The sequence below is a fragment of the Pleuronectes platessa genome, chromosome 14 (assembly GCF_947347685.1).
Source record: "Pleuronectes platessa chromosome 14, fPlePla1.1, whole genome shotgun sequence".
Taxonomy (NCBI): domain Eukaryota; kingdom Metazoa; phylum Chordata; class Actinopteri; order Pleuronectiformes; family Pleuronectidae; genus Pleuronectes; species Pleuronectes platessa.
This window is the reverse complement of record NC_070639.1, coordinates 21,245,159-21,268,240: the sequence shown is the minus strand read 5'-3', so window position 1 is coordinate 21,268,240 and position 23,082 is coordinate 21,245,159. Positions and strand designations below refer to the sequence as shown.

General features: G+C 41.3%; 2 protein-coding genes across 2 annotated transcripts in view; both read right to left on the bottom strand.

Moving 5' to 3' along the window:
• The window catches only part of dnah7 (dynein, axonemal, heavy chain 7), a 64,329-nt gene extending 55,971 nt beyond the window's left edge, over positions 1-8,358 (bottom strand). The window contains exons 1-16 of the mRNA XM_053439195.1: positions 8,299-8,358; positions 6,989-7,085; positions 6,676-6,850; positions 6,299-6,371; positions 5,600-5,780; positions 5,418-5,490; positions 5,174-5,299; positions 4,647-4,766; positions 3,937-4,120; positions 3,659-3,838; positions 3,183-3,455; positions 2,680-2,807; positions 1,490-1,568; positions 981-1,205; positions 621-767; positions 30-209 (exon numbers count right to left, since the gene is read on the bottom strand). Coding sequence (XP_053295170.1) covers positions 30-209; positions 621-767; positions 981-1,205; positions 1,490-1,568; positions 2,680-2,807; positions 3,183-3,455; positions 3,659-3,838; positions 3,937-4,120; positions 4,647-4,766; positions 5,174-5,299; positions 5,418-5,490; positions 5,600-5,780; positions 6,299-6,371; positions 6,676-6,850; positions 6,989-7,085; positions 8,299-8,358 — 2,301 coding nt within the window. The remainder of the gene's footprint in view (positions 1-29; positions 210-620; positions 768-980; positions 1,206-1,489; positions 1,569-2,679; positions 2,808-3,182; positions 3,456-3,658; positions 3,839-3,936; positions 4,121-4,646; positions 4,767-5,173; positions 5,300-5,417; positions 5,491-5,599; positions 5,781-6,298; positions 6,372-6,675; positions 6,851-6,988; positions 7,086-8,298) is intronic.
• Positions 8,359-9,014: 656 nt separating this feature from the next.
• On the bottom strand, positions 9,015-22,218 carry esyt3 (extended synaptotagmin-like protein 3). The gene is made up of 23 exons (XM_053440394.1): positions 21,886-22,218; positions 20,298-20,339; positions 19,679-19,813; positions 19,355-19,431; positions 18,686-18,755; positions 18,518-18,607; positions 18,370-18,425; positions 18,145-18,265; positions 17,407-17,583; positions 17,060-17,142; positions 16,309-16,357; positions 15,952-16,041; positions 15,757-15,819; positions 15,596-15,655; positions 13,422-13,493; positions 13,242-13,328; positions 12,574-12,723; positions 12,050-12,429; positions 11,865-11,963; positions 11,637-11,768; positions 11,455-11,560; positions 11,199-11,248; positions 9,015-11,015 (listed from the first exon to the last, which is right to left on the bottom strand). Exons 1-23 carry the CDS (start codon positions 22,201-22,203, stop codon positions 10,976-10,978), a joined length of 2,547 nt encoding a protein of 848 aa, XP_053296369.1. The 5' UTR covers positions 22,204-22,218; the 3' UTR covers positions 9,015-10,975.
• Positions 22,219-23,082: the final 864 nt, after the last annotated feature.

The window sequence follows — 23,082 nt, the reverse complement described above, 5'->3', positions numbered from 1 at the left end:
TGACTCGATGTAAAGGCCACTGCTTGTACCTTGTCTGGGTTCACACCAGAGAGCGGCCCATGAAGCCACTTCTCATGCTGCTGGAGGAAATCAGTGGCTGTCTCATAGAGGCGCAGAAAAGGTGTGAGCTTGTCCTGGATGTTCTTCCGCTGTGGACACTGGGAAACAGACCAGCCGTAGGCCGCCTCCTCTTCATTGAAATTGTGTATCTTTGCAGAGAGGAAGACGTGTTGCAAGATGGAGTGAGGATGGAGGGAAGAAATAAAGAAACAAGAAAAGTTATGATATGAAACCTGAAAAAACCTACACCAGCCCCTGTGACTGAATTGTCATTGTAGCCGATGCTGCCCTCTAGAGGTCAACTATTTGATAGCACATACTGTAATTTAATGCAATAATGTAGAATAATGGTAATTATTCTTATCTTAAAAACACACTATACATAGGATCTTTCACTTTATGCAATGATATGTTGTATGTCATGTCGTGGGCATCACAATAACTATACTTCTGCATGAGTGAACTTCATTAATTGGACTGTGGTCAATCTAAGTCATTGCTAATAATTAATTAGGACTAATTTCTATCTAGTCATATGATTTAGCAAACTTCTGAAGTACCTTTTTTGTGGCTGACTCCAGTTTAGCGTCAAGGTCCTGGGCTTTCTTCAAGTACTTGCTGAGATCCGTGAGCTCACCGAAGTTGGCGAACTCCTCCGCCTGCACGCTGTAGCTCTCCAGTTCTTCCATAAAGTGCTCAAGGCATAACTGGAATGAGTGCATATACAGACACAACACACACACAGAGGCACACACCACTGTTTACTAGAAATACACTTTTTTCACTTTAAGATATTAACTTTTGTAATTGCAAGCATCTACAGTTTGGATGCCAAAATGCCCTGATCCTGTATAACAATCATCAGTAACTGGGTAAACAATGATAGATTGATAGATACAGTAGAAAGTAGAAACACTAACCTTGAGGCCACCCTGGAATTGCTCTGTCTTCTCAGTAATGATCTTTTGGTGCTCTTTAAAGACAGATGGCATGCGCTTCAGCCACTGGATGGTCTGCGTGTTGCGCTTCATGTGCGCTGGAGAGAATGTGACAAAGTCCACCAGGAAACAAAACTGCGTGGTGGAGTCTGCCAATCGTTGTTCCAACAAGGGTATCTCCGTGGTCTGCACCGTATCCACGTAGGCCTGGATGGGAGCAAAGGGAATCAACACAGACTGGAGTAGTATTTCCTTCAAACTGCAAAATGATTTACAAGGAAGTATGAAGTAAAATTTCTGTAGAATAGGATTTATGTCAACTCAGCAGTGTTTAACAAAAAAGGAAGAGACAAAAAAATTAAATGCTATCTATAATTGCTGGCTCAATTTAATGTGCGATGCCATTCCTAACGGTTCCGGTTGTGTGAAAGACACTTATGAGATAGTACAGTTCATGTAGCCGGTGTGTGACAAGAATTTGGGGTAGTTACCTTAAGCTCCATTAGTTTCTGTGTGTCAGATGGGGTGCTCAGTGCCTTCTCTGCAATCTTTTCAAAGTCAAGACAAAGCCTGAGAAAGAGAGAAAAGCATTAATTCAGCGACATGTACGAAGGCTTTCAAAGACTTAAAATCGTATTATGGCACAGATTGGACCTAAGAAGCACCAATTGGATAGAGCAGCTAATTCAGCTAACAGCTGACTGACAGCACCTGACACGCCGTCCTATTGAATGTTCCCTGTGGCTCATATTCTTGTTCTAAAATTCTCTAAATATTTTCTGCAGGCTAAACAATTAGAAAATCTACATCTGTTAAAGACGTGTCATTGGAGCAGCACACTGCACTGTGACAGAAACAAGGAAGTGATGGTTTAAGCCAAGTTCACACTACACACAACTAGTGAGCGAGAAATATATTCAGAGGAGGTGACGTGACGCGATCCTCTCAAATTGCGCATTTTTAGTTCACAGACAGCAATTGGCAAATGCAGATGGATCTGGGGCTTTTGTCAGCAAGTTCCAAAATTTGGAGGAAACTGGAAAATCAGGCTAAAATCATATAATGTGATCGAGGCATTAACTTACGTAAAGTGTACAAACCACAGTGGGTGAAATTACAATTTTAAGTGCAACAGGGGATTATGGCTTATGGAGTGTAGAATTTCCAAGTACTGAAATAATATACAATGATGCGAACAACACATTTAAAGCTTAAAAAATACTTTGGTAAAATGGTAAGCCATGATGTTGAAGATATTCATTCATCCATCATCTAAAGTGCTTATGTATAAGGGTTGCAGGAGCAGCCGGAGCCGAACCCAGCCGACAAAAGGCGAGAGACAGGCTCCACTCTGGACAGGTCGGCATATCACATAATACAGAGACAAAGAACCATTAACACTCACGTCCAGACCTACATTCAATTTAGAGTCTCCAATTAACAAGCAAACTGCAAACACAGAAGACCCATTAGCGACAGTGCTAACCACCACACCACTGTGTGGCTTGTTGAAGATAGGATGAACAATATATTAGCTTTTATTTTTAAAGTCTATATTCATCCGGGTTAGTCAAAAGTAATGTGAGACATTTCAGCCGCCTTTAGAAATGTATCCATGGTTGTGGAGTGAGAAATCTCCTGCTGAGCTGAATGAAGACGAGAAAACAAAGAACCGACTGACCGGTTGTTGATTTCCTGGTGATCCTGTAGCATGCGGGTAATGAGCTTCTGCTGTAGCTCCTGAGCAAGCTTGAGAAGAGATTGGATGAGCTTATGGGACTGGACCTCAAACATGCCGATCCGTACCACCTAAAGCCCAAAGTCAGAAATACAGTAAACATGGTGTTTAAAAATGTCCAGTGACATATTGCAATTATAATCAACAACATCTGAAACAAGTTCAGGGTTATCATCAAGATTTAATTAAGTATTTCAAAATTGTTTCTCTTTTCAAGGGAAGAATACTTATGACTGGACTTGGAGTGTGATGAAACATTATTGACTCTGAGTTACACGATTGTTTTATCTTCCATCTCCAGGATCCTTTCTACATGGGTTAACACATTTGTTCCGTCAAAATTTCAGTTAAGTTAACTTCAGCTAAATTGTCTTAAATATGACTAATAACTCTTTGGCAAACTGAATTTTCACCTTTCAAAAGTTCCCGCCATGCTGATCAAGTACCTTGCAAAACGTGAACTGGATCTGCTCAGCCAGCTGCTGGTAGTGTAGCACCTCTGTCATGATTTCCTGGAAGGAGTGCGGCTCACGAAGGAAGTGCTCCACATCCTCGTCTGCCTGCTTGGATACCAGTGTGGCATATTTATCATACTCGTGGACATACTCCTCGGGCCCGACACACTCGGCCCAGAACAGCCGGCGCACCTCCTCCTGCTGGGCCTCGAGGATCTCTGGCAGGATGATGGGCTTCAGGACGCTGCCAAACTGTGAGACTGGCTGGGAAGGACATAAAAGGAGGGTTTACATCCAGGCAGTGTTTAGTGGCAAAAGTAGAAATTGATGAACCTAAAACACCTACAAAAAGTTTGTGTTTGACTCGTGTGATAAAAGAAACAAGACTGAATGTAAACAGTGGACGACGTGACACGACTCAATGAGACTTTTACACAGATGCCACACAGACGAGCGCATCTTCTCACCCACTCAGGGAACAGTTTGGTTTCCACACGAGGCACTATGCTGATAGACCTGAGCATGTACTCAAACGGGTTGATGAGAGCCTCCTCAAACTGTTTGAAGTCAGGCTCAAACTTGATCTTCCCGTCCTCCAGGATCAGATGCAGCACGAAGCCCGGGTGTTCGTGGGCTCGCTCAGACAGCTGCGATGGAGGAGAGAGAAAAACACAGAACAGGGAAAATGAAAGAAATCAATCCAAATATTAATTTCCCAGCCTCACATTTTTATGCTTTCTCCTACCTGGTCTGGGGAAATCAGGTTTGTATAACTCCTCATTGAGTCTAATGCAAGGCTCTGCAGCTGGGAGGTCATCAGCGTGGATGCACAGTTAAAGAAAGACAACAGCTTGGCCCTTTTGTTCGAGGGAGGCACCAGCTTGAGTCTGGAGCCCTGCTGGTAAATATTTTGCACCTCAGGAATCCACCTTGTATAGAAAACATTAAAAGTCACCTTTATTATATTAAAGCAATGAGTTAGTAGTCACTACCCACATTACTAGATGTCACACAGTCATATGATAAACTCAAAACAAACCTTCTTAACGCTGGTGGGATATACAACCTCAGGTCTAACTCTCTGGTGCACTGATAAGCAGGGAACTGATAAGCACACAATTATAGGATTTACAAAAATAACATCTTGGGGCTGTGGAAGAGAGCATGATATGAGTTTACCATAGCTACCAGTGGTGTTAATAATAAATATCTATCATTTACTGATGCCAACTTAAAGATTTCTTTGCTCACAAAACATTATAACAGTAATAGAAACACAATGGTTTTTTAAATTGCGTTTGCTCTAATAGATGAAATATTTTCTTTGCATTAAAAACTTCTCCTGTGCTCTGCTCACAGAACTTTAGTTATATTTCTACAAAGACAAGAGGTTGAGATTCTAATTGTTTGAACTGGGAATGGATATCTCTGTGTTAAATGAGAATGTGGACTCACTTTCTGAGGAGGATTCCTCTGACATTATCAACATGTCTGGTGACGATTTGGTGGAACGCAGACAGCTCCATGGACTCGTCTCTACTGTGGAACTCCTCCACGTCTATCAGACGGACATTTCTGAAAGTAGTCCATCCAAGAGGGCAAGATGACTTTAAGATGATGGCAATGCTTCAGGAATTCCAGGCTACTACTTATCTAAAGTCCCACAATGATACTGCAGTAGGACCACAAACTTGAAATGTGAATGTTGAACTTTTTTTAATGAACATGTTGATCTGTAAACATCCCATGCTATTAAAACATACAGCATTTATTTGCAAATACTGCTTGAGAGCTTAACATCCATTATTCAGTTTTGTTTCAGTTCAGTGGGACCACGTAGTGAATCACCACCTGAAGCTTCAGAAGGCGCTGTTGCTCAGTACAAGTTACATAGTGTTGCTTTGAAAATAAACACTTTAAATTACTTTTCCTCTATATTAATACACTGCATTTCTAGAAGTGTATGAATCATAGTGACTTACTTGTAAGACGTATGCCAAAGGTCCTGCACTTGCAGCATGAGGGGGTTGATAGTGTGAAGCTGATCTCTCATCTTCTTTCGTGCATCGACAAAAGCTTTGTTCCATTGTTTTGGAAACACCTCCAATCTGTTGAAGAAAGCATTGGGACATTAGAACAAGGCTTTAGTCAAATTCATTCTACAGGCTTCCACTCACTAATTATCATTTCTAGGGTTTAAGGAGAACAAGGGGTGCCTGTACTCACTCAAGTCTTTGAGGGGGCAGATCTTTTACTTTTTCCTCGCAGCTTTCTCTCGTATCTCTGAATGTATAATTCACTGCAATCACAAAAAGAAAAATATATTTCAACCGTTGATATCTTGCAACATTATTATGAAATGCAAATGATTCAGGCACCGACGATTTTGGCGTGAGTTGAGTAAATACCTATTGCTTTCTTGACATTGAATAAGTAGTCCTCCTTGATTTCCTTCACCAGCTCTTTCTGGGAGGGGCTCTGGCTCCTCAGGTGACAGGGGATCTTCTCCAAAATGTTCTCCAGCCAAGAGTCGTCCAGAGGAGACACGTGCTTCAGGTCTATCCCATGCTGAATGTAGTAATCATATTTCTGACGGGAGAAAATATTGAAATCCATTTTCAGCAACAGTTCTGACTCAAACCCTGTCTTACAAGATTGTTTTTTTTTCTGGTGACATGGCTGATTCCTTGCTGATGAAAAGATATCTATAACCTCGACTTCATTGAGTTTACTCCTGTGGTTGATATGATTAAAAGTGTATAATAATCATAATAATCATTGTGCTCATGTTGCATTAGCCAATGCAATCGTAATTGTCCATTCTGTGTACCTGCGTGTTCCCTCCCTGATTTATGTGCCAGCTGGAACCAGTACAAATGAATACGCTTAAAAGAAAACAATATGTTTAGCCCTTATTTATATTCAATTCCTTTTTAAGTGAAGAACAAAGAAACATACTGTATTAAGCAGAGCAACTGCAACGACTGAGACCAACCAAACAAAACAGAAAACCATATCAAGTGTCTTGAAGAGAAACATACATACAAAGAATGAAGAGGACATGTGATCTTATACAGATATTTCATGAAGTGTGTGTCACATTTCACCATGTCATTTTGTTTGGGTTTGGGAGAGCCACATGTCAGAGCGTCACCATCCTCCACCTCCTCCTGCTGCTGACTGAGAACAGAACAATGGTAAAGCAGGGAACTCAATACATTTTCATTACTGAAATTACAGAATGTCCTATTCTAAGCAGTAAATGTTTGGTGTTGACTATGATTTGCAGAATAAAATACTTCTATAACAACTGGAACTGATATTTATAGAGTGTATGACATTTGACAGTTAGTTAGACCCTTGTCATATCCTTCCTGTACTGCCAGACCACATAGAGGGAACAGTGATGTAAATATGGATGAACACATCAATGGAAATGTCATCACAAGCAGATGCAAAGGCAGTAAAAGATTACGCGACTCACCAAACGAAATTAACCACAAATCTGCGAAGGTTCTTGTGCTTCTCGCTGAGTTTTGTGCTGCTGCTATGGCGGCATCTGGAGGCAGCAGGATGCACTGGCTTTTTGTTCAGGAGCAGGTTCTGGCCTCTGCCATACCTTTGAACCGGCCTGATGTCTGTCACTTCCCTCTGCACATCTACGATACAGATATAACAAATCAAACACAACTTCCATAATACTCACAAGCAGCAGTATCATGGAATAAATAATCGTCATTTCTGAAGTTTAAGTTAAGTGTTTTATAAGAAGTGTTTTATGAGAAAATCTGACTCACTTTTCACAGCTTCTTCACTTCCTTGAGGTTTCGGCGCCAGTCGGGGAAACAACGTAAACGAGGGTTTGTTTTCCATCCACGGCTCCTTTCTGCCGACCTGGAAAAGGAACTTATTCACTTCAGTGGCTCGTTTGCACTTGTTTGACTGTATATATTCAGCTCACATGGTATATATATATAAATATATTTATATTCTGTTTACACTGTACATATTATTTCTATTCCTTCCATATGTTGTATTTTTACATATTATTACTTTTACTGATGTCTATTTGATTTTTGAGTTTCCTCTTTGCTCCTGTAAGTCAGCGAATCTCCCTGTTGCGGGACTAATAAAGGATTATCTTATCTTATCTTATCTGATCTGATCTGATCATGGAGGTGCGCAGCAAAGGGCTTAAGTTACATCCAAAACTGCCTGTTTGCCCTCTCACACTAAAGTTGTTAATTTGTGGAATAATTGAAAGAGGAACAGAAAACATGTTTGACATTGAATAAATTAACAGGAATGTTTAAGTATAACATCCTGAATGGATATAAGATAAAGATGCATTTATTCGTCCCAAAAACATGCATAGTTATGCAAAGGCACACTCATGCAGGTAGGGAAATTTAATCTCTGCTTTTGACCCATCTGGTGCAGTACACACAGAGCAGTGAGCAGCCATGTACAGCGCTCGGGGAGCAAATGTTGGGGGAGTAAGGTGCCTTGCTCAGGGGCACTAGACAGGGTAGGGAGACTCTTGGATTTTTGGACAGATCAATCCAGGTTTGTCTTTTGTTGTCTCTCCGTGGAGTCCAACCAGAGACGAACCAGAGACCTTCTCTGCCCATAGTCCAAGTTTCTGCCACTAGACCACCGCCTCTGGAACAGGATGTGTGGGTTGTTGTTTAGCTGAATTATTTCTTTTTACTATCATGTTTACTTGGTTTTGGTTTTTGCTCCGAATACTTTATTTGTTACTTAAGCTTGAGTTGTCTGACTTGTCTGGAGTGGTGTACGGTTTCCAGAGTTGAAAGCTTGCAGGAGTATATTTAAAATACATTTTGAAGAAAACATATTAAGAAGGGTTAGGACTTCCACACTTCATTCCTACTCTCTTTGGAAATAAAATGTGCACTTAAATTATTATAAAACCAAAACATTAACTTCATTCATATGAGTAGCCCCGTAGTTCCTTAAGTATGACCAAATACTTGGGAACTATGGGGGGGTAGGTTAAAGTTAAGGTTTTCCACAGTCAACAGTTCAAAGTTGTGAGGTGGACATTGTTTAACTTGACATTCTGCTCAGTGTCTATAACACGTACCTGTGCTGAGTTCTGTGGAGACTCTGCCTCGTTGTTCTTCTTCTTCTTGGCTGAACTCATGTTTTGACTGGAGCTCAGTTACCAGAGGTTAGCATTAGCATTAGCATTAGCTCCATAACAAACACCGGGGCCGTTGCTAAGGAGCCCAGCCGAGATTAAGGGGCACGCGCCTGGCGGGAGCGCGCGCAGCTACCAGACGTCATCACCTCTGAAACTATGACCTGCTTAAAAACTGCGTCATCTCATATTGTTGGTGTTTGTTTAATGAGAATGGATCCGATGCCTGTTGTTAATGTCATCGTTGATTTATTTGACTCAATCATTCGATGTTTGTGAGTTTGTTGGCGTTTAAAATGTTGGAAAATAATAAATAATAATGGCTGTTTTCTACCACACTTTGACTTAAGTGTTCTTATTTATAGTTGAATTGATGCATATTCAGCTATTTCAGAATTATTTACCTCACGTTTATACATTGGATGTAAGTGTCAAAAAAAGCTTGGTTTATAGATCTCTAGGAATAAAGGCACATTTTTTCCAACGCATTATGTGACAGATGCATATTTGATTATTTGCTGAGATTTGCATCCCCTTCTTTTCTCAGACTACACAAGGGTTGGATGTTTGAAATAATCCATCATGAGATGCTCACCTAGACTCATATACAAGTTAACATTTTGAAATGCTATACAACGAGACAACAAGACACACTCACATTCAAACAGAGAAAGACAATATATTTGGTCGCAATAAAAACTGTCAACTGAAAAAACAAGTGCAATCAATTAGTGTCAAGGCGAGACAGCGTTTTTTATATTTCACACACAGCCTGCTGTAGAGGGACATTGAAAACGACACAGAGATAGAATTAAAAGAAAGCTCATTTAAAATCAGAAATCACATTTTAAAACATTTACCAAGGGTTCAAAAAGAGGAGGAAACAAAAAGGTAAAGACATTGAAGAGGTGAAATAAACAGGAGAGCATAAAAATTGAGTAATAAGTTTGAGTGAAATAATACAAATAAAATACATAGAGAAATTTGTAAAATATGACAATTAAATAAAACACAATGATGTACGACCCTAGATTTTGTCAATTAATTTGGTCAAATGCATTTATGAATATTAAAAAAAGCTGCAATGGATGGAGACCATCCTAAGACCAGTGACTCCTGCATGTTGAGACCTTGTCCTGGTTACCACAGATCAACCCTGTGATCTCCGAGGTCTCACAGGGTTGTATTGCACTATTATGTCTGACTAACAGCCCCCCCCCCCCCCCCCCCCAAATAAGACATTACTATCTAAAAACATTTCATTTTACATTGTAACAAGTCAATACAACGTTTGATTGATTGAATGCTGTACATGTTATTAAATGTTAGGCCGTATATGCATGTCTTGATTTGATTATTGCTTATTTAAAATACGACCTTATTCTGATTGAGGGATCAGAAAAAGCTGTTAACATGGCAGTGTCTTATTAAGACTTTATTTTCTTTATCGGGTTAATATTGGAATATTGGTGTCACTGTGTATTCAAGCGTGTAACTCTTCCTTAATGTTCATTGATTCGCTTCAACAAACACACTCGTTGTTTTTAACAATTAAACATTTCATAAAACTTTTTTTATTACATACAAATACTTTTTGTAAGTCGCTTAGGATAAAAGTGTCAGCCAAATGAAATGTAATGTAATGTCATGAAATACAAATTGACAAAAAAAACTTTGGACTTCGAGCAACTCAAAAAAATAAAAAATATCACCTTGTTTATTGGTGGAGTAGAAATATTATCTGATGACTCAAACTTTTACACAGCAGCCATTTTGACAGGGAACAGCAGGTTAACGCCGGATACACCGAGTATAAAGACAGACGGTGAGTATCCACTTGCACAGACTATCAAGGAATGAAGTCAAAATATCCACAAACCAAGCTTACCAGAAAAATTTGTAGCCTACTAAGACTGTACTATGATTTTTCAGTTTGTCCCACGTCCCATCCACTCATATAGAGGAGGAGGGATTTATGACCTATCCTGCATCCAACCACCAGGACGGCTTCACTTTTGGAAAGCTGTCAAGTCGTCCATCTTTATAAAGTCTATGGTAAACACAGGTGTTTCAAATAAATAATTTTCTGTACCTAAAAAAATAGAGTCTTCATTAGCTTTTATTAATGTCATTGGTAAGACCTGTGTTTATCTACTATTTCCTGTCAAGAGGTCTATTATATTTATTTTTCTCTCTTGATAAGCACATGTTTGTTGAAAATTATTTAGTTTCTGCCTATCAAAATAAATAAATTAAAACAGAAAAGCATGTGCTAATAGTATCTAGGACCTATCTAGAGCCTTATCTGTAAGTACTGCTGACACCAAGATGACAGCGTTATAAAACTTTAGAACATTTTTGGTATATTAAAAAGGAGTCTCTGTAAGTGAAACAAGAATAACTAAAACCATTTATTTCCCAGTAAAAAGTAGGTTTGGAGTTCGGAATATTAATAATATACAGTACGTGCCAGAGACTTTGACATGTAAATACCGAGCATGTCCAGTATCTGAGACGGGCGGTGGTGCTGCATTTGGAGAACCTTCATCTGATCAGTGGTGATAGGGAAGACAGAGGAATATTCTGATTGGTCTGAAGAGCAGCGTTGTGGTTCCACCCCTCAGCTGGGTCTCTTCAGCCCAGGCAGGGACAGCTCGTACCTGTAGGAGGAAAGAGATGAGAAGAATTCGTACAATATACATGAACACATACATGTCTATACATAGTGACAAGTTGTTTTTATGATTTGACAACTTGTTTGTGCCTGGCAGTTAGAGCCATAACGTCCAATCGAGAACAAAACACAGACAAATCGTGTAGAAGTAGAAAACCGGGGACTTTACCATTCTGTGGTGCCTTTGACCAGGTCTATTTGGGAAAGATCTATTAATACCTGTGGAAATAAGCAGAAATTGGAGTCAGGGCACTGGTTCTGCAATTAAGTCATTACACTAAAACAGGGATAACAATGAGACAAAATGAAGATGGAGATTTAGAGATTTAGAGATTTGGACATTTTAGTGACACTAACAATACCATTTTATCTGCCCATAACTTTATATTCTTCTATGAGGAATAAAAACAACTGGTATTAACTACCATGCCGATGTCCTTTCTCTTCCGTGTGTGGAACATTCTGTTGTTTTTCACCGACACGTCCAACTTCCGCGTTTGCGCCTCCTGAAGTGGCACGTCGAATTCAAACCTGCACAGAGAGAGGGTCAGGGTTCAGTCTTGATCTCAGTATCTACGTGAGGCTGGCGACCTGAAAACAATCGTACTTGTCATTGAAGACGGGATTGACTGTCTTCCTCTTGACATTTGTCCTCTTGCGGTGTCTCCAGGTTTGGTCAGGGAGAAAATACAGGCGCACATACGAGTCTGTGCCGCTCTCACTGCAGGGGAACAGGTTCCTGAAGGCAACAGATGGAAGGGTTACATTACTGATGGAACAGGGTTACATTAGTCAATTTATAAAATGTGACCCTGGCTTGATTTTTCTGGTGTACCTGCAAGCATTAACCAGGATGATGAGTTTGTTCCTCAGGGAGGCATAGCGCACAGTCATGTGGATCTCCCCAAATGAACCCTGATGTGTCCTAAGCGCTCTGTTTAAAAAAAAAGGTGGAAAGGTGAAAGGGAAAGGTCTGAAAAAGACACATAGGCACATGCAGTAGGTAAACACTAGACTCACTCTGGATACGAGGCCCCGTCCGAGATGTCAAAACGCGACGAGGAGATGGAGTTCTCCGACAGCAGGCTGTGGGAGTCGTACCGGCGCATGTTCGACGGGGTGGGTGGCGGCCGCAGAGCTTCGTTGGCCACGAAGGAGCCGCGGCGGTGAGCCAAATAATCTTCGTTGGGGACCATCGAGGAATCAGCTGCTTGGTTGGAAGATGAAGCTTTGGCGGCAGGATTTTTGTTGTTCGAAACTCCAGGAGCGGAGGAGGCAGCGGCAGAGGCAGCGGCGGAGGCAGAGCCCCCACTCCCTTGGTTGGCCTTTGCATTTTGTTGATTGACTTTTGGGGGAGGACTGGGGATAATCTTGGGTGGAGGATTTTCCTTAGTAAGAACCTATTGTGGGATTGAGGACATGGCTGAGTTTTAAATATAAACGTAAATTATTATAATTATCATCATAATTAAATAATAGATAACAGCTAAAGAGCATTGGAGATAGATATTTGTGCTAAACTTGCGATGTGTGTATGTACTCACTCTGAGAGTGGCCTTCAGTTTAACCTGGCTGTTTGCTCCAGAGCGCTCCAGTAGGAAGCGCTGGTCCAGACTCATGTCTGCGGTGTTGAGGAGGCGAGTCAGGGGCAGGTTCAGAACGCCAAGCGGAGTCTTCTTCTCAGGCTCCTTCACCTGAATTGCAAGAGCACAGAGATAGAGGAATGTTTCAGCAGTGAATCAATTAAAGTTTGTATCATTTCCTCCTGAGGATATCTGACTTTCGGCCACATGTCATTTTAGATGGGGGTGAATCAGAGAGTTCAGCCTGTTGCCTGCGTTAAAATGAGAAACATTTACTTTGTAGTTCCCGAAAAACAACAAGATTGGTTCAAGACTTTGGATCCAGAAGGAGTTAAATATTATGAAAATGGACTTTCTTCATATTAAGAATTTTTTCGTGTAATTATGACTTAATTCTCTTAATATTCCGATTCATTATTGTAATATTATGATTTTTCTCTTTTCATTACAACGTTATTCTCATACTTTTGTGACTTATTCTTGTAATATTAAGAGTTTTTTCTCAATTATTAATTATTAACATTCCTGCCACTTCTCTTCAACTCAGATCTGAGAAATATATTCTACAGTGATGGATACTGTGTTTCAGGCAGAGCTGAGTTACCTAATACATTCTTATTTTCACAAACCTTCAAAGAAAGCTGTTGTGTTTTCACGTTGTGCACAAAGAAGGTGAAGCCCTCCTCCCACACTGGGTCCTTGGACGCAAACACAACCTGTGGAAACAAAAAAAGACAATAACGAGTTGGTTTTAGTTGAAGGGAGACCGACAACTACTGACCTGTGAAGTAAAAATATGAGATCAGTACCTTGCTTTTCTGAACTTCCTTATCAATGGAAAATTCCACAAAGGAGTTGGGATCGGGAGTTCTCCTGGTGAGCTGAAAACACAGCAAACCAGAAACCAAGGCAGTGACTCACTGGTTATGATTCTATAGCACTAGGCAATAGGCTTTATTTATATACATTTCTAGTTTTGCTGACCACTTAAAGCTCTTTACACTACAAGTCATTTTCACCCATTCACACACATTCATAGTCAGGGCAATTTCAGTATCTTGGAGCTGGGGATCGAACCACCGACCTTCTAGTCAGGGCACAACCCTCTCTACCTGCGCCCATTGTCTGCCTATAATGTAGACTTCTACATTAGGCTGCAGGGCCAAAAGTATTTAGTCTTTTGCCACTACTGTCAAACATGTGAAATGATTAATTTGCAAAAGCAACATAAATCAAAATGACTTAAAGTGTAGCAACTCTTAACACTTGAGCTGTAATGTTGTGTGTGTCTGTGTGTGTGTTTGTGCACGTGTGTGTAACTACTTGATCATATATCAGCTGCTTTCAGTGCTTGTTTCCTTGTACGACACAATACTGCCATTAAAATGCCATTTTTAAACTCATACACAGGTCGACCGTCACCAAGCTGGTGCTGGTGCAGTGGGATGTCTGTCAGGTTGGGCAGCTTCTACATTCCCAACATAGCACAGACACAGCTCACCGTGAAACAGATGTTTGCACTGGCAATAAGAAACCTTCCATTATGACTGAAGTATCTGCTGCTGGTGCACGGCAACGTCTGACCTTCATTTTAACATTCCAGGATAATGAAACCTAAACACCTAAGAATTCTGTGTTTTTCACTTTGAGAATGTGTTTTCATACAATGGCCAGAAGGGGGCGCTCAAAGGCCATTGCTTCTTTATTATGAGCGCTGAGATTTTCAAGGGATAGTTCACCGAAAAATGAAAATTCACTCATTGGTTACTCACTACTATGCCGATGGAAGTTCATCTGGAGCTTCAGGTGTAAAGCTTGAAACAATTCACCCACCACCTCCATCAGCATAGTGGCGTGCAGGTAATGAGAGATCTTTCATCTGTCTGTGAACTATCCCTTTAGACAAGGTCAGAGCAAACACTTTCCTCACATCAATCTTACACTTTGTTTAAAATATGTGGAGTGATGTCATTGGCATCCATTAATTTGTCATATGTAGTAATGTAGAATGCTTTGATTTTTCCTGTTAACCCCCCCCCGAAAAAGACCTCAACACAAAAAGGTTCCCTGACAAATCAGCTGTTCCCTGCATTTTTCTTTCGCCTGGGACACTCGCCTCAGGTGAGGGAGGAAATCCAGCCACATGAATGCCAGCTGGTAGTAACACACCCACTCAGAATGACAGACACGCACCAGACAAACGGGAAATACCAGTTCTGAGCCAGGGCAAATACACCTGGAGCACCATCAGACAGTATCTGATTTCACTGAGGTAATACAAGGGAACGATCAGATGTAAGGCAGTAAAGTGAAAGAGAAGCTACCTGACTGTTTGGTTTAACTTATCAGAGTAAATGTACAAGAAGAACTTGACAACCTGTAAGATAGTGTGTTAAAAATGAGAGAAAACACCGGTGAAGTCTTCCTCACACCCTATGGTTGATGTTCGGTGATTAAACCTTTTTCTGAACAGGTTGTGTTGGGAAAGGGGTTGGGCCTGTGCATACCAAAGATCCCTGGATTAAGCGTCCTCATATAAACTGTGTGCGATCCAGTATAGGCCGGCAGCCTGAACTATTTGGTTTTTATTGAGGACTGAAAAACATCACTATCGCAAAACAGGATATGACCAGTAGTGGACTGGTGAGGGATTTGAATAACGATAGTGTATGAATGTATATAGATGTTTCTATAGCAGAGGACAGAAACAAATATAAAACTGTTACTTTTTTTTGTATAGAGATTAATTAATATAAAGTAAAAAATATATATATGCACGCACACAAACACAACTATATTTATATATTCTGCATATGCAAAAACACACACATACATGCAAATTTTAGCTACTTGCAGGGGGGCCTCAAAGGAACTGGGGCCACTAGGTTCAAGCTAGAGCTAATACCAAATACGAGATTGAGGGGGGGAACTAAAATGATCAGCAGAAGACTAAGAGTCTAAGCTTGAACAGGACTCGTCTTACCCGAGCTTCCTTCGGGTGCTTCCCGTGTTTCTGATTCTCAGTGAACTCACTGTGGTCTTTCTGTGGACAAGCACAAAAGAAAAACACACCACGATCACCACATTGGTTCTATCGTGTTGTATCATCTGGCTCAACAACATCAGTTAGAAGAAGCCACTTACAGGCAGGTTGGAGGCGTTGTCCAGGTACACTGCGAGCATCGCACAGGCACCGCCATCTGCAGACTGAGAGCAAGTGAAGGCACAAGAGTAATTTACACAAAGACCTGCTGCTGACTTCTGCACACAGGCTGGCAGGTGGCTGTCAAGTTGAGTAAAAAGTGTTAACTGCTTCGATTTAAACAGGGGCTACAGTACCTCACTGAGCAGGCTGAGGTCAGTGCTAAGTGAAAACCACTGGAGCTTGAGATGAACTTCTCCAGTCTGGACGCCCTCCAGAGGAAACCACTGCAACAGTGAGAGACTCATTCAACAATGTGACAAGCAAACAAAACTGGTTAAAATAGTCAAAAACACATTTGTAACTCAGGGATTTTTCCATTCAGGTAATTATGAAATCTAAAGATATTTTGATCAAAACCGTAGGAAACAGTGATATACAGTTGGGCTGCCAATCATTTTGTTAATCCCACTGTATTTCCTATACAGTAGAGGGAAACTGTATATACTAGATAACTGTATTAAGTGTAGCCACAATATTACATTAAACCTCACCTGATCCATTGCCTTCTCCTTCTTCACTTCTCCAAAATCAAGGTTGTACCTGATGCAGAAAGGCAGCGTGTCAAAACATTTCCCCCAAGTGTTTAAATCAAATTCATTTTCGGGGCTCCTACCACAGGTTTGGACCACTCACACAACTCTAAATACAAAAAAGGTTATCCTTAATCATTTAAGCCTAACTTAAGAACAAATGTGTTTGTATGAACGGTTCTTATCCAATAAATCTGACAATGCGTTTTTCGAATTTTAAAGCTTTTTTTGAAGGACACAATGTGCTTGAACAAGGCACAATTTTCAAAATATATTTAAGGATTTGAATCAATCTTATAGAGCTAACAGAAAACAAGGAATGACTTAATAGTGCGTCTTATACAATCAGGACATGTGCATGTGGCTGGACATATAATTGGCCCCTCATGTAAATTGTGGCCCTGATTTAGAAAAATCCTAGATCCGCCTCTGGCTGGGGGACGAGATTCGATTTTTACTAGATTTTTCATTTATCTTTCATTATTTCATTATTAATGACAAATTATTACACAGTAATCAAACCAATAATGTTTTTTGACACAACGGGTTTGACATTAAAATGCAAATCTTTTCTACCAACGGCTTTGAAATGTAGTGTAGTGGTGGGACGTGGCAGAAGCATAATTATCAAATATGCTCAACAAGGAGAGACGAAACAGTGACAACACAAATGAACATCGATCCTCCTCTGTGTCGATAGACAGTAACTTACACTCCGAGGGGATCATCTTTGTCTGTGTCCTCATCAAATACCTCCAGCTCCAGCTCCTGCCCCGGCGCCTCATGGACAACAAACTACACACAGGTAGAGAAGAGGAGGATTCTTAATGAGACTCTTTCAAAAGGGGGCGGTCGATTTAAAAGAGTTCAGCACTTTTAATTTGAAAATGTAGAGAAAAGCATCGCAAACTAAAGGGACAACTTTCAAACAAGGATTTGTCTTCAGCTTTGACTCAAAAGTAAATGAGCAGTGGAATTCTAAGTTATATAATATACTTCAGAATATGTCAGAATAAAGGCAGGATTTGAGTATATGAAAAACTATTAGTGTCACCTCACCTCAAACACTTCGTTCCATGTTGGGTTCAAATTCTCTTTGATGGTCTTGCTTTTGAAATGACTGTTGCCGACTCTGAGCGTGGTGTAGGGGTCTGATTTGCCTTTGACCAAACCCAACATGTACGTGTCCTTCGCCAGCAGGTCTCTGGCCTCCAGCAGGTGGACTCTCACCACGCCCTGAGGAGGAAAGCACGATTTAAACTGAGAGCATTTTTCACAGATTTAGGAAATTGCATTTTATAAAAAGGAATGCGTTTTTTATCTATTCAAGAGCGTGGTCTTCCAGTTGGAGAGCAAGGTTTATTGATTTCATATTTTGAAATGGTTTCACTCAAATCCTTGCGCTTGCACTCAAATAGCCCGTTTGCACTTGGATTCCCTGTGATCCAGCTTTAGCTCTTCTTGCAGTCACGCTGCTTTTATGTGCATGTGAAACTTCTGCTGTCTAAACACCAGCCGGTTTATTCAAGTGCGAGTGCAGGGTTTTGAGTGAAAGCATTATCAAATCTGTACGGGAAATCAGAAATGCAAAAAGTCCTGCTCTCAAACTCAAAGACCAAACTTTTGAACAAAGATAGGAAAATGACTGAAAAGGCAGCATTGTGGAAAAAAATGTATCCAATGTTGCAAAGTTTAATCGTGGTTGAGGATTTTTATCTGAAAATAATTAATGATATTGATGTTAAAAAATGCTGCAGTGAATGTTCCTAAATGAGATGTAAAGAATGTCTTACATACTCGGGGTAGTGGGAACCTCATCTGGTCCACTTTGACCTGGTCTACGAGGGGAATGCACATGCGATTTGGCAGCACCATGAGCGAGGCGATGATGTCCACGATGGTCTCCTCAGACAACGAACTGGAAGGTGATAGATGGAGCGAGAGAGCTTTACAACCACATAACAGAACTGTCCAATGCTCAGACGACCTTAGAAACTCTGTTAACATCTGGGAGAAACTGACCTGAAGGCAGGACTGTCCAGGAGGTTGGTCATACCCGTCCAGTTGATTTGTAGGGTCTGAAAAATATGATGGAAGAGTCACAAATATGAATAAAACACATGACTCCACGTTTCACAGTAAATGAAAGAGAACATCTTTCAACACTCACCGGGCGGCGGATGAAAAAGAAGGTGACTCCTCCCACTAGTGGTGCTTCACCAATGAGAGGCTCCAGAATGACCCTCAGCATCCCCTCGAGCTGGAAAGATTCACAGAAGACGTAAACACACACACAACATACGGGGGGGGCAGAGAACAGGTAAATGATCATGCTCACCTTAAGGCCTTTGACACCAGCTGTGACCGGCGGCTTCACCACAGTGTCGATATCCACATCGCCGTCATAGCTGCCAAGTTAAACAGGGCCAGTGAGAAATAAGCGACTTCCAGGGAAAACAACATTCATGCCTGTGTTTGTCTTTCTGGGAGAAAATATCACCTGCTCTTTGCCATAATTAAAATAACTCATTAAAAAACACAATTTAAATATTAAGCGAACCACCCGAACACAAATTTCATCAGAAACGACATTGAGCTGCTACATTGGTGCTGCTCGCTATCAGCTCAGGTAAAGATGGTGGTTCAGCGCCTGCAGAGCCTGAGGTGCACCCCCGTCCCCCAACGTCCCTCTCCCCGTCAGAGAGGATGCTGGTGGTGATACAGATTCTGCCTCTTGTATAACAAATTTATATTATCAACCACAACCTAAGTTTTCAGTGCGTTCTTGTCGTCAAACATGGGAAATAACAAAGAAAGGCATACTCTCGAACTGGCAACGAGAAAGGAGTTCATCGCCTTTTTTAACAGGTTTAGTCGTGTTAAACAACCCCGGAAATAACAGATAATTTTGGTGTAAAAGAAGTATTGTACAAACTTTTTTGGCTTTTACAGTACAGGGGGATCAAAACACATGTATACAGAAAAATAATGTATGTGCGAAACAGACCTTACGTGCATGTCCAGAACCACCTCCCTCTGATCCACTTCATGGGTGTAGGCTTGAATCCCAGTGATCCTGAGAGGCTGGAATTGTGGAAACATTTCAAAGCTTCTTTAATGAGACACTTACACCATTAGTCTACGAGATACAGGAGTGACATGGCAGTAAACAACCTTAAGAAGCTGAAAAATTTTGAGGAGTGGCCCATGCTGTGGCCGCACACCCGCCGAGTTCGGGAACCACTCATTTAACTGACCGTAGATTTTAAATGGCTGCGACATCAGACGCATTAGAGTGTGCAGTTATGGGAGGAGACAATGTTCAACTCACTTTGTGTCCGAAGTGGACTTTAGTGAAAGAGAACATTCTGAGCGCGGGGTTGGAGAGTCTGACAGCCGGCTGGATGTTCTCTTTCAGGAGCTTCTCCATGTACATCCCAAAGAAAGGCCAGGCCTGGTCCAACACCTGGACACACGAGACAAAACACAAAGCGAGTGAATACGCTCCATCAAGACGCCAAATAATATCATTTAACTTGATCTACTAAGAGGAGGTCATACACAAAATTACTGTCAGAGGTGCTGCAGGTTTTGACAAGTGTAAGACCTAGTGCATAATGTTCTGTGGTATTTCAAACTTTTTTAAGACCCTACAGAAACTTTGAATGTCCAACAGTGTTTCTCTACCAATTTCTTACGGTGCAGCAGTAGTCGTACATAAATGTAAGAGCTCATAGTCTCAATAGTATAATAAATATCTGTCTAATCTATCTTTAATGTATGAGGAGGGCCTCTTCAAATGCATGTCATGTGGACTGGACTCCTACATGATGGGTCAGCTGGGGCGGAAAGTTCAGAGCTGTGAAATCTGACAGATGTGTTTTGCTTCGTCTCATTAGAATTAATTCATTTTTATCAGAAGTAAACTTTTAGTTTTTTTTATACTGCACCTTGTTAACCCAGTCCACTTTCTCAACATCCTTGAAATGGACCTGAAAAACAAAACGTGAGAGTTCAGTAAAATGTAATGAAACAGAATGAACATTTCCAGTAACATTCATGTGATGTCGGCTATTGATTGATGAATAATTGATTTTTTTAAAAGGACATGGGCCCAATAATTACTCAATGGCACGGATCTGGAAAACGGGACAATTCCAGGATTCCTTAAACTAACCCAACATTCAGCTCAGTGACCTACAAATATAAAGCTGAAAATGTTAAAACTTTGCAAAACTTTGTTTTAGATTTTAAACCGTGAGGCACGTCTTAACATCTCTCTCTCATCCTGTCTTTCTCTCTGATCCCTCTCATTCTGTTCCTTTACTTCTTCCTCTTTCTCTCTTACTCTCTCTTTCTACCCCTCTCTCTCTGACCCGTATCTCTGACTCCCGAGCTGCAGGATCCAGATATGATACTTCTCACCTATTATTATTATTATTATTTAAAAATCTATAAATACAAGTCTCATACCAGTTTTTTCATGATGACAGAGCTGAAATATGACAGTTACACAACTTGTCCTGGTCTTTCTCTCTCTCCCTCTTCTCTCTCCCTCCTCTCTCCCCTCTTTCCCACCCAACCCTCCTTGATCCCCCATTTTTCCTCGCTCACCCCAACTGGTCGAGGCAGACAGCAAAGTGTTTTCTCGCTGATACGTTTATAAAAAAAATTTAAGATCTCAGCTTTACTATGTAAAGTGCCTGATACAATATGTGTTGTGATTTGGCACTGTACAAATTGAATTGAATCACAGCAAGCTGCAGTATCCAAGTATCCCCACCGGTAAAAACCCGAGCTGATTTCAGATCTCCTCCTCCCCTGCCTTTAGAAGAACTCTTCTTAGAAGTTATTCCTCTCCCGGTCCCGATGAGTCAGTGTTTGTGTGGGTGTGGTGTAATCAAATTGGCCGGCTTCAACTTCCCCATCCCTGAGAATGAGGAGGTTCCGCCCAAGTCTGGCATGTCAGGCCAATTCAGTTAAACAACTTGGATGCGTGAAGTTTTTTCCCTAGTTTGACCGTCCCAAAGACACCAGAGAACACATGAGGATGAGTTCTGTTGGAGTTCCTCCCCCCCCCCCCCCCCCCCATCTCTTTTTACAAACAGTACAGGCCTGTGAATGATTTTGAGACTACCAGGGACGTGCACAGACATTTTGAGGGGGCCACTGCTCTACCCTGAAAGAGATCAACACCCCCACCCCAACATGCTACTGTATAGGTGATCACATTAGTGCAGATGAGCTATAGTGTCCTGGAACCTATAGTAACAGCGACGACACGATTTTTACTTCTTGAGTAATAAATAGATACAGACCAGTAAGGGTTGAATTGTGAACATCATACAAAGCAAACCTTTTAAAAGTACATCTTGCAAATTCAGACCCGTGGTCACAGTTTTTACATCAGTTCGGAAACAGGGTCACACGATTAAGGGGCTCCGCTTTGGATCATTTAAAAAACATCTTCTATGGATAGTAAACGAAAGTAAACGTGTGCATTCCGGGGGGGACTTGCAATGCATGGAGCCCACTCACCCATGTTGCCATCTGCAGACCACCCAGCAGCTCCTTGTTGATCACGTGGGTCTCGTTGTCCACAAATTCGATGGCGGTTCCGAAACGCGCGTCCTTCCGCTGGCGGTTCTTCTTCCACCAGGTCGCCATCACCATGCACAGCAGCACCCAGCTGACGCTGAGGCCCAGGTAGCCGGTCAGGTACACCGGGTAGAAGACGAATATGGACCGGCCGAAGTACATGAGCACCTCCATGAGGATGCGGTTGACCGCGGAGGGGCTCAGCTTCTCTGAGCTGCCCGGGCCGTCCGCCTGCGTGGGTCCGCCGGCCGATGCCATCGGGTCGGCTCCCGCTGGGGGTGGGGTGGGGGGGGGACTCGACTCTGGAAGTCCCCTCAAGCTAAAGCGAGACGCTTCGGACGGTCGCAGCCAGCACACACTGGAGTTTGTGTTGTTTCAGCGCAGCCTCTCTCTCTCTCTCTGGGTGTGTGCGTGTCAGGTAAAACGATCCGTGGCTCTCAGAAAAACTTCCGTGTTCGAAACCCTCCTAAACACAGGTAGGACACACCTGCGCTCATGGGTGGGGAGGGTGCGCTGCAGGAAGTCCACCTTAAAAATTAATACAAATACATATATCCACAGAGGACCTGGATGAACACACACGCGGACTTTACCTGCATTTTATATATATATATATATATATATATATATATATATATATATATATATATATATATATTTTTAATTGATTTTAAAATTACCTTTTTTTGGAGCCTTAAACAAACTAAGTAAGCGGATCGTGGGGGTTATTAAAACTTGAGCAGGGAATAAAAAACTGTAAGAATGAATGAGGATGATGCAGCTCAGGAGAGAAGCTCTGCAACACACAACAGGACAGGATCAACTTATATTAAATAGGTGAGGGAAACATACTTTTATGACAAGTGGCTCGTCGATATAAAAAAAATACAAGAAAGGTATCCAGTCATTTGTTTTAGATTATACTGAATACTGATAATCTGCGAAGATCAGAAAATGTAGGTATGGCTGTGTGGTGTAGTCATAGATTCATAAAACTCTGGTGTGGATCTGGATCAGGGGTCAGGTCATTTATCAACATATCAGGGAATGATTTGTTATTCAAGTCAGACTTGTTAAGGGATCTAGGGAATTAAAATGTTGTTTGTTAAGGGGACTGGGAAAAAATATGTGTACTCT